Raw genomic sequence first — 11,542 nt, 5'->3', positions numbered from 1 at the left:
AGTTTGCTTCACCAGCAATAGAAATCTAATAAAGCATCTGACATGGTGCTTCCTTGTAACTTAGGGCTCTGTAAATGCAGTTTGATAACTGTTAAACTAAGTCTGCATCACATACACAACAATAAATACAACTCATAAAAGAGCTATTTGGCTTGTTTGTTTACTCTTGTTCTTTAGTTTGGTGTGTGTGTGTGTGTGTGTGTGTGTGTGTGTGTGTGTGTGTATGTACGTGTGTGTATGTGTACGTGTGTGTACATGTGTATATGGGTGTACATATGGAGGGCAGAGATTAGCATCATGTATTTTCCTCAATCCTTCTCCACCTTATTATTTTTATTCATTTTTTTTTAAGACAGGGCCTCTCCCTAAACCCACAGCTCCCTGATTTGGTTAGGCTAGTTGGTCAGCAAGTCCCCAGTAATCTTCCTGTCTCTTCCTTCCAAGCAGTGAAATTATAGGCATTCATTACTATACTCAGCTTGCTTGTATCTGTCCACCTACCTACCTATTTATTTATTTGTTTGTTTGTTTGTTTGTTTGTTGGTGGGTTGGTGGGTTGATTGGTTGGTTGGTTGGTTGGTGGGTTTTTTGCGTAGGTGTGAGGGCTCTAACTTGGGTTGTCATGCTTCCACAGTAAACACTGTACTGACTAGGCCATCTCTCCAGTTCCTTGAGAGTTGTTTTTGAGGACTGTATAGGTCTATGTCTTTAGATCTCTTCCTCCCCACTGCTGTGGATATCGCTCTGTGTAAATAAAGTTCTGATTGGCCAGTGGCCAGGCAGGAAGTATAGGCGGGACAAGAGAGAGGAGAATTCTGGGAAGTAGAAGGCTGGGGGGAGACACCGCCAGCCGCCGCCATGAGAAGCAACATGTAAAGACACTGGTAAGCCACACGCCATGTGGCAAAGTATAGATTAACAGAAATGGGTTAATTTAAGATAGAAGAAGTAGATAACAAGCAGCCTGCCATGGCCATACAGTTTATAAGCAATATAAGTTTCTGTGTGCTTTCTTGGTTGGGTTTGAGCAACTGTGGGACTGGCAGGTAAGAGAGATTTGTCCTGACTGTGGGCCAGGCAGGAATACTCTAACTACAAATGGCGCCCAACGTGGGGCAAGAGTTTCCACCTAAAACCTGAGAAAAAAGATTCTAAGACGGAGCTAAAAACAACTTCCTAGTTGTCTCCCTCAAGTTAGCAGCAGCCTATTGAGCTACTGTGGCGGGTTCCTGGCGTGTGCGTCTGACCTGCAGTGTGACAGGAATGAGGAATCTACAAGCAACACTTTGCTCTGCTGCATGGTGGATTTAGCCTTTGCGAGTTTAAAAAAAAAAAAAAAGAAAAAGTTTCTCGGCTATGCACTACTTTGATAGAACTGCTTCTGATAGTTGATGGTACACATGGCTCCAGACCCAGAGCTGGCCGTACTGTAACTGCCGCCATGTTGGGAAGCAGAGGTGGGCAGAGTCAGCAGCCACAGCGGCGTTTCAGTCTTACAAAGATGGATATTACACAGAAAATCTGGTTTATGTTATCTTTTGGATTTTTAACTACAGAAAAAGATTTGATCATAAAAGCTGTTGAGTTAAACAAATATGTAAATTTTAAAGGTACTTTGACTTCAAAATTTAGATATAAGGATATGTTGCTTTGGAAAAGAGTCTCTGCTTTTGTTTCCACAGAAAGCCAGAGGCTGTGGATTTGTTCCAGATTAAGATATATCAGGTTTGATCAGCCAAGACCACCTGAAAGGTCTCCGATGACACCATGGCCCAGATGATCTGACATCCAGAATGGTTTCAAGGAAACTGGCTCAGAGGTTCACCCTAATGGACTACTCTACAATCCTAAAATTTTCTTTGTATCCCCATAAGATACAGCGCCCCCCCTCCAGCAGGAAGTAGTAAGAGAAACTACGCCCACATTCCCAAAATTATCAAACTGGCTTTGGAGATGGAATTGGCTGACTCCTTCTCTAAACCCAGACATATTGCTAAAAGAAATGGTTAAGAGATTCTTGTGTCCCAAATCAGAAGAGCCCTCTGGTGTGGGACAGAGAAAAACCAATATTTTTCTTTAAAGCGGGTTGATTATAAATGAGATCTCTTTCTAAAGAAGAAAGGGGGATATGTTATAGATATAATAGGATGAAAGGGTAGATTAGGGAACTTACTTCTAAAGAGCAACAACTTGTTTAAAATGTTTAACATTGGTTTAGATTTTAGTCTATTGATACAAACTTAGTTAATTTTGTTATATTGTGTGTATATTTCTACTCTTGTTTAAGGTATTATGTTTATATAGCTCATTTAAAATTATAATGGATAATTAAAAATAGATTGATAATTAGTCATCTATGATAATCATACTCGTAGCCATGTTAGTTAAGTCTTCTAGGTATACACAGAGATATTTCAGATAGATAGGTAATCTTCAAATACTTCAAAGACCTACAGAATATGGCATTTAAAATATTTTTAAAATTTAGACTTTCTGGACAGTGAGACATGTCTGCTCCTGGCAGCACCAATTTGCTTCAGAGAGGAAGATGGGCATTGAAAACCCTTCATATCTTATCTTCACCTTGGCAAAAATAGCCATTTGGGCTAGAAACTGTTCTTGCCTGGACTGCTTGATCGACTGGACATGCAGGACCCATAGAAAGGTGACCACTAAACTTTGCTTGACAAAATGGTCCTTCAGGTTCCTGCTTCGCAGAGGAAACGGCCAGACATTCTACAGGACACTGAGAGAAGTGACCAAGAGACTCTAGCCCTGTGGGCTGAAGACAGATGCCCCAACTTTACAAAGGAACATTAGGTGACTGTCCAGGCTGCCAGCTGTCTCTGTCTACTCTTGCAAGACTCCCGAAAAATGCTTGCATCCTTCTCCCGGTTCTCAGGTAATATTATATCCTTCTGAGGTCTTCGATGTGGTTGAAGGCTAGATAGTTATAATTTCCTCAGTTATGATAAAAGATAAGTTAGATATAAAACCTTAGACTCACAAATATAAGATAGATAGGATATCTTCTTTAATATTGTAACTGTAATTCTTGCTTGATAATTGTTTTGTTATATGTAATTGTACTATGTAAAAGTTAAAACCTTCCTTTAAAAAAAAGGGGAAGTGCTGTGGATATCGCTCTGTGTAAATAAAGTTCTGATTGGCCAGTGGCCAGGCAGGAAGTATAGGCGGGACAAGAGAGAGGAGAATTCTGGGAAGTAGAAGGCTGGGGGGAGACACCGCCAGCCGCCGCCATGAGAAGCAACATGTAAAGACACTGGTAAGCCACACGCCATGTGGCAAAGTATAGATTAACAGAAATGGGTTAATTTAAGATAGAAGAAGTAGATAACAAGCAGCCTGCCATGGCCATACAGTTTATAAGCAATATAAGTTTCTGTGTGCTTTCTTGGTTGGGTCTGAGCAACTGTGGGACTGGCGGGTAAGAGAGATTTGTCCTGACTGTGGGCCAGGCAGGAATACTCTAACTACACCCCACCATCACCGATAATGGCTCAGTGAAAGTAACTCAGTTATTGTATGTAAGATAACAACCTGCAAGATAAAATAAATCTATCAGTCACTGTCAAGTGTGACACAAAATCTGCTTTTTTAGTCAGGCCAAATCCTAAGAGCAAAGCTTGATAAAAGCACTTGATATTTACCAAAGTTTAGCCTCATAAGTGGAGAGAGCAGTGCAGCCAAGTTTGCAGGAGGATACTGGGAGCTTTCGCCAACAGCTGCTATGGGTCTCATCACTACTTTGAGAAGAGAGGGAGGCACAGCTTCAGGACCTACAACAGAAAAAAAGAAACAAAGAAATAGTGAAACACCTGTGTTGCTATGCTAGAATGGAAATCATTAACTTCATTTTCTTTCAGAGCCAAAGGCTCTAATACCACATTCAGCTCCTTTTGGTATAAACCTTTCCCCCCTGTTCTCGCTCATTGTCTCCAATCTTCTTTTGTTTGGTTAGACGTGCTCATATCTGTACTATCTTTTATACTTCCATGTTTCTTTATCCAGTTTTTAAAAAGAATGACATACTCATCATCACTGTCTCATTGCTCTTGGTATGGTATTCAACACACTTAAAGTGGGAAAGACAAGGCTTGCCCACTCAGCACCTTAGAGGAGCTATGGAATATCTCCACCCACTATGGCCCTAAAGCACCACACCCATCACCTACCACTTAAAAAACAAAACAAAACTCTTCAGTTCCTAAGCCATAGTACTTGCTCTAGAAGTGAGCACCAAGGAAGAAATAGCTATTGCATATGTTAATCAGCTACCTCAAACTTTAATATTGGTCCTTATGTTGGAAGGAGAGTACTTAGAGTTGATAACCTGAGAAACTACATTAGTTACAGGTAAATGGGCAGGTAAAAGTGGTGCTACAAAGAGCCATAGAAAAATGAAGAAACATACAAAATATATACATTAAAAAAAAAAAAAAAAAGGCGGGCAGTGGTGGCGCACACCTTTAATCCCAGCACTCAGGAAGCAAAGCCAGGCAGATCTTGGTGAGTTCCAGGCCAGCTTGGGCTACAGAGTGAGTTCCAGGAAAGGCGCCAAACTACACAGAGAAACCCTGTCTCGAAAAACGAAAGAAAGAAAGAAAGAAAGAAAGAAAGAAAGAAAGAAAGAAAGAAAGGAAGGAAGGAAGGAAGGAAGGAAGGAAGGAAGGAAGGAAGGAAGGAAGGAAGAAAGAAAGAGAAAAAAGAAAATGTGTGTGTATATATATATATATATATATATATATATATATATATATATATATACACACACACACACACACACACACACATACACACACACACACACACACAGGAAAAATATAGACAACAAGGAGAAACAGTATGGCAGAATCAGCAGCCAAAGGAAAATCACCATCAGCAGAAAGAGAAGCACGGGGACACCCAGAAACTACATCGGCAAAAAAAGCAACAGGATCAGCAGAGCAGGGTGGGAGGGTGAAGAGGTGAGAGAGAGAGCTGATATGTGGGAAAAGCTGAAAATAGAGAAGCATAACAAAAAGGAAGCGCAAAAGCAAATCCACTAGACCACAAATGAAGGCAGAGTCAGTGATGGTCACATAATCCCAGAAAGGAGAAGCTCAGAGTGGGGGAGAAGCATGGAGAGAACAGCAAAAAGAAATGAAATCAACAAACGGAGAAAAAGAAAGCAGAAGTGAGAGAGAGTCATCGAGACAAATCAGCTACAGAAAGGAGAAGCTGGGGGAAAAGGAGAAGCAGAGGGGTGGTGTAGAAACCCAGAAGGGAAAAACCGACCTTGCTAACAGGGTAGCTAAGGGTGAAGGCAGAGCTATGTCACAGCACAGAAAGGAGAAGCTGGTAGTAAGGAGAAGCAGGGAATCAGGAGGGAAAAACTCATCTTGTGAAAGGGTTTAGCAAGGGTAGAGGCAGAGCTACATTTATTACAGTACAGAAAGGGGAAGCTGAGGGGAAGGAGAAGCAGGAACCAGGAGGGAAAAACCGACCTTGCGACAAGTAGTAAGGGTGACAGAGCTAGATCACAGAACAGAAAGGAGAAGCTGAGAGGAAGGAGAAGCAGGAACCAGGAGGGAAAAACCGACCTTGCGACAAGTAGTAAGGGTGACAGTTATATTACAGTACAGAAAGGAGAAGCTGAGGGGAAGGAGAAGCAGGGACCCAGGAGGGGAAAACCGACTTTGCAAAGGGGTTTAGCAAGGGTAGGCTGAGCTAAATTACAGTACAGGATGGAGAAGCTGGGGAAAAGGAGAAGCAGAGGGCCAGGAGAAAAAGAAGTGTAGGAAGGGGTCAAAAAGGAAAACCAAAGGGTGAGAGCAGTGCCACTCTGAAGGGCACCGCATGACTAGACCAAGGCGTCGTGGTTGTATAACAAAGTCACTATCTCAGTATCTTAGTGATGACTGTCAATCATGCCCCAAAGGTACCACATCAAAAATAGTATTAAACAAATGATTTTAGGTATTCAGTTTGCAAAATATTAACCCTGGAAGGCATACCCAAGCCAGCACATTTGAACGTGCCAAAGAGAAGCTGTAAGGGTGTGCTAAAGTATCCTTCCAACATGAGAAAATGTGTACTTTGATTGGATTAGGCTACAGTTCAAAACTTGTGCTCACAGCATATCATCTATGAAGTCAAAAGAAAAACCTAGGAATGGGAGAATTTGCAAATCATAGCCACGGCCCACTATCCAGAATGCATGAGGGACCTTTCCTGAAACTCAGCAATCCAAAGATAACCAAATTTTGTCTAATGGGTAAAGGCCTTGAAGACAATTATATGAAAACATACAAATGGCCAAAAAGGACTTGATTTTTTAAAAAATTATTTAAAACAATTTTAAAATTTAAATATATTTTGATGTTACTCTTTCTGCCCTCCAGGTTCATTAGGTCCTCTCTTCCTCCCTATCCACACAACTTCAAGTTCTTTCTCAAAAAACAAACCAAAAACCCAGTGCAATGACAAAACCGCTAAAACCTAGAAGACAAAATAAGACATCACCCAAAAAGTCCATAATGGAAAGCCACAGATTGAATGATTCTGTTTAAATGAGATATATAGAAAAGACAAATTAGAGACACAAAGCAGAATATTGTTGCTAAGAACTGGAAAATATGAGAAATGGAAATAATTTGTTCAATGAGATCAAGGTTTCCTTTTGGGGTAATAAGAAAGCTCTGGAAGTAGACAGTAATGGTAGCAGAACAGAAGTTGTGAATGCTCTGAATACCCCTAAATTGTGAGCAGTTTAAAGTCTTTTCTTTCCCTAAATACAAGGGCACACATATGCCAGGTTGACTTAAGCTATGTAGCTGAGGGTGACTTTAAATTTCTGGTTCTCCTCCCTCCATCTCCTAATAGGGAAGGACTGCACCAGTTTACATGTTGGGGATTGGCTTCATCCATGCACTTTACCAACTGTCTTCATTTTCAGAGAGACAGGTAGAAATCTTAAAAGATATTGATATTAGGAGGGGCCCTGAAAAATAGACAAAGCCTTGGTGCCCTTGTATCTTTCTCTTTCTGGTACCTGCAATGAAAAACACTCCCAAACAACTACTCTCTAGCTACTGGCCCACACAACTGCATCAGGACTGTTGTTACCAAGAATTTTAATGGCCTTAGATCTTAGCCAGGTTCAAGAACATTCTCTTTTCTGACTTTCTTTTCTCTGCTCTTCCAATTACAAGAGCATCATGGGCCAGGAAGATGGTTCAGTGGGTAAAAGAACTTGTTGCCAAGCTTGATAACCTGAGTTCAGAATCCTGCAACCCATGTGAAAGCTAGATGGAGTGGCACGTGTCTATAATCCCAGCACACCTACTGCAAGATAGAGGGTGCAGACAGAAGCATCCCCCTGAAGCTCACAGGCCAACTAGCCTGGAGTGCACAAACCAGCACTATACCAAAGAGACCCTGCCTTAAAACCAAGGTGAAAGGTAAGGACCAACCCCTGAGGTTATCCTCTGACCTCCACACAGGCGCTATGGCATGTACAGGTCCTCACATAAACAAAGACATCATATGTACACATATACAAACATGAATAAATATTGTATATGTACCATGTTCCCATTCTTAAGATAACTGCTTATGGAAATAAATTCCCATGTTCATCCTTGGATGAGTCTACATAAACTCACCCATGCTCACCGTTTCAAGTACTACTATAAACCCCTACTTACTTCCAATTCAGAATCAAATCCAGAGTTTTTATTAATAAGACCTTTTAAGATTCCTGTTATACCTCCTGGAACTTGAGTTACAGGTGGTAGAGCCACCTGATGTGGGTGCTGTGAATTAAACCTGGGTCCTCTGGAAGAATACCTAGTGCTCTCAACCACTGAGCCATTTCTTCATCCCCTAATTTGCTTTTTAAGGGTCCTTTTGGTATACATTCATAGAAATGTCCCAGTGAAGAGGCAGACATTACAAATATGTATTGGATGTCTTTAATTCATAAGTCGATGTCTGTCTTAAGGCCTAAGTATTTTAAGTCAAATGATTTCAAAATTATATGACTTGTATTCCAAGATCTCCAGCAGGGTGCATTATAGAAAATGTGTAGTTTCCAAAAGACTCAGGGAACCTAGAAAATGGATCCAACTTTTCATCATACAAGGACCCCTTGTGAAATATGAACACTGTTTATGTTTTATTGCTCAGACAACGAGCTCTCTTCTGAAGGGATGAACTCCACCACTGACTGCACTTATATGTGCATGTTGCTTCTGCACTGACTGCACTGTATGTGCATGTTGCTCCAGCACTGACTGCACTGTTACTGCAGTCTTCACTAAAATTGACCTGATATACAGGTGTCAGAAACAACTTGTGAAATGGAGTACGAGGCTGAAACTCAGGCCTCTGCTACAGCGCATTAAACCTTTCACAATTAAAGGGTGGGGCATCAATATGAGAAGCATGATGAGAATTGAACAAAATCTTCCCCTGTGTTGGAAGGAACCCATTCTGACAGCCAATGGAATGATGGGAACTAGAGTTACAGTTAGAAATGGACAAAATATTTGCAGTTGTATGCATCTGGGGAGGAGGGTAAGAAAGAGGAAGCCCAAAGCATATCTGGAACACAGAATCCTGGTTCTTTCCATAAGATCTCCTGTATGGGCCAAAAGAATACAAACAATAGGAATCATCAGGTCCTTTATTTCAATTTTTTGTCCTTCCAACAAGTAAGTGCCTTAGGTAAGAAGACTACTAGAATGCCACGAACAATGGACTTGAAACTGAGAATGCCTATGGGTACTTGTTGAAAGATCCAGATGTTTTAAAGTCTGAATGAAAAGCTGCTTTACATCTCTTACCCAGCTGACAGCCTCAAAGTTATAAATGGCATATCCAAGCATAATGCATTACAATGGGACCTCTTATCCCATATACTCTGGCTACACAGAGGAAGGTGCAGCAGCCTCATTACTGCAGGCAAAATCTGGCCACAAGTGGGCCAACAGCTAGGGTGTGTAATCCCATCTTCAGTGCACCACTTGTGTGATGCAGACATTCACTTTCTCCATCTTCACCATTGCTGGAGACAAACTAACTCAGCTTAGAATAATCACGCATTTAGTACAAACATCTACAAGTGATAGGAGTCGGATATTTAAATTATATTACATGCCAGGCAGTCTGTTCTAAGGCATTCTTCCTACACACTGAAGAAATTATAGTCTAATGAGAAAGGCAGACTTGAAACAAAGAAGTATAAATCATCATGTAAATAAAGCCACATATGATGTAAAACATGAAAAAATAAAAAGATACAGGAAAGTTAGAGCTGGGAAATCAGATCTAATCAGAAAACATCACTGAAGGCCCAATCTTCTCTTACAAGAATAAAAGATGTCAAATCAATATGGAAAGAATGAAGTCCATAGAGAATTCAGGCAGACATCATTATAGGAAGTACCAAATGCTTTGCCCCTGACCAGAAACTACAATCAATACAGTTGTTGAAAAGAATTGATTCTGAAATATCAGATACTAAAAGCTGGTAGAGTACTCTATCTCAGGAGCAAAAACCTCAACAACATTCAGAGTTACCAAAACTAAAAAACATCTTGAGTCCTTGCACCAGGAAGGCCCCAAAGCAGAGTGGCAGCCAGCAGAGACCAGAACCTAGAGAGGAAGGTAACCTAGTGGGCTGTGGCCCAGAGGGGAAGAGGGATTAGTTACATTCAGATGGACTGATTAGTTGAGCAAACAGGCTGAGAATAACGAGCCAGGTTACCTATAGTCCAGAACACAGAACTGTAAATAGGAAGACAGAGAAACAGAATGGCATTGAATTAAAACTGCAAATATGTATATGAATTTGTGGACACAGAGACAGCTTACACACAGATAAAGATAAAGACACACTGTGATGTGGAAATAAGCAAGATATAAAAGAAAGCAAGAGAACATTCCTGGAAGCATTGACAATTACCCCAAGAGAAAGGCTCCATACCCAGACCTTGGCTTCTAAATATCATTTTCAGAAAAACAATACAAAACAAAAAACTGGGCTACCTGGACCTATCTCCAAGCCTCATAGCAATAATTTAGGAAAGGTATACTAATGAACACAAAACACCAATAATTGAAAGACAGAATAAACATAAGAATATACATGTATATATACATCCATAAAGCCTCAAAGTGTTGCCATACAGATTTACTGATGATAAAGGAAAATGAGTGACCTCATTTGGAGAAACCCAAGTGATATGTTTAACCTCACAGAGAAGGAAGCAGGACACTGCGTGGCATCTGATGGATACAGTGAGCAGGGAAGTCCTTTCTGTGATCCTCCTGACAAAGAGGCTGACCCGGCTCTACCACTGGAAACATCCTGAAACCCGAACTGGAGAATGTTCTATGAAATAACTGTTTCTAGTCTTAAAACATGACCAGGTTAAAAAAGAGAGAGAGAGAAGGTTGAGGAACTACTCCGGATTAGAAGACTGGAGAGAAATGTCAACCAGCAAGAACTCCACATGAGACTTTCCTACGACAGCCATCATGGAGATCACAGTGAAGCATAGCTTGTGGTTTCTGGGTGAAAGACACAGTAAAGATTTCTCTTCCAGTTAGAGAAGAGAGACAGTTTGTAATTTTCCTGTATTTTACTTTTTGTAAAATGAAATGTAAACAAGTACAAACATTAAATAAAAGCTTCTGAAACAAAGAGATGGCTCAGTGGGAAAGCACTTACCACTCAAACCTGACAACCTGCATTTGATCCCAGGATCCACACAGCAGAAGGAGAGAACAGACTCACAAAGTTGTCCTCTGACCTGCACACACATGTGCCTGCACTCACACACATATACACATACCATCACATCTTACTGTTTCTGTGGCTGTGAAGAGACACCATGATCACAGCAACTGTTGGAAACATCTGTTGCATTTTCAGAGGTTTAGTCCATTATCATGATGCAGCATGCAGGCAGATACGATGCTGGATAATTAACCGAGTGTCCTACATCTTGACTTGAAGGTAACAGAAAATGAACTGAGACACTGGGCGTGGCTTGAGCATATACGAAACCTCAAAGCCCACCTCCACAGTGACACACTTCCTCCAACAAGGCCACACCTACTCCAACAGAGCCACACCTCCAAATAGTGCCACTCTATTTTCTTTCAAACCACCACACTGTTACCTTGGGGAAAAAAAAATACCTCAAAACTTTAATTTGTTTTGAAGACAGGGTTTCTCTGTGTAGCCCTGGCTGTCCTAGAACTTGCTCTGTAGACCAGGCTTGGCTTGAACTCACAGAGATTCACCTGCTTCTGCCTCCCAAGTGCTGGGATTAAAAGCGTACACCACCATTGCCGAGCATTTTTTAAGTGTTTCATTTTTTTAGGATTTATTTATTTATGTATATGAGTGTTCTACTTGCATGTACGCCTGCAAGACAGAAGAGGGCCTCAGACAGAACAAGGCATCAGATCCCATTACAGATGGTTGTGAGCCACCACGTGGCTACTGGGAATTGATCTCAGGACCCCT

At 41.1% G+C, this 11,542-nt stretch overlaps 1 protein-coding gene across 1 annotated transcript in view; it reads right to left on the bottom strand.

The window, feature by feature from the left end:
- Window positions 1-11,542, bottom strand: part of Focad (focadhesin) — a 286,698-nt gene that overhangs the window by 18,673 nt on the left and 256,483 nt on the right. Inside the window, exon 38 of the mRNA XM_036178561.1 lies at window positions 3,672-3,800. Within this exon, the coding sequence (XP_036034454.1) occupies window positions 3,672-3,800 (129 nt within the window). The remainder of the gene's footprint in view (window positions 1-3,671; window positions 3,801-11,542) is intronic.

This window comes from Onychomys torridus, chromosome 2 (genome assembly GCF_903995425.1).
Source record: "Onychomys torridus chromosome 2, mOncTor1.1, whole genome shotgun sequence".
NCBI classification, from domain to species: Eukaryota; Metazoa; Chordata; class Mammalia; order Rodentia; family Cricetidae; genus Onychomys; species Onychomys torridus.
The sequence above is the reverse complement of the archived record's forward strand: the minus strand, read 5'-3'. Positions and strand labels throughout refer to the sequence as shown.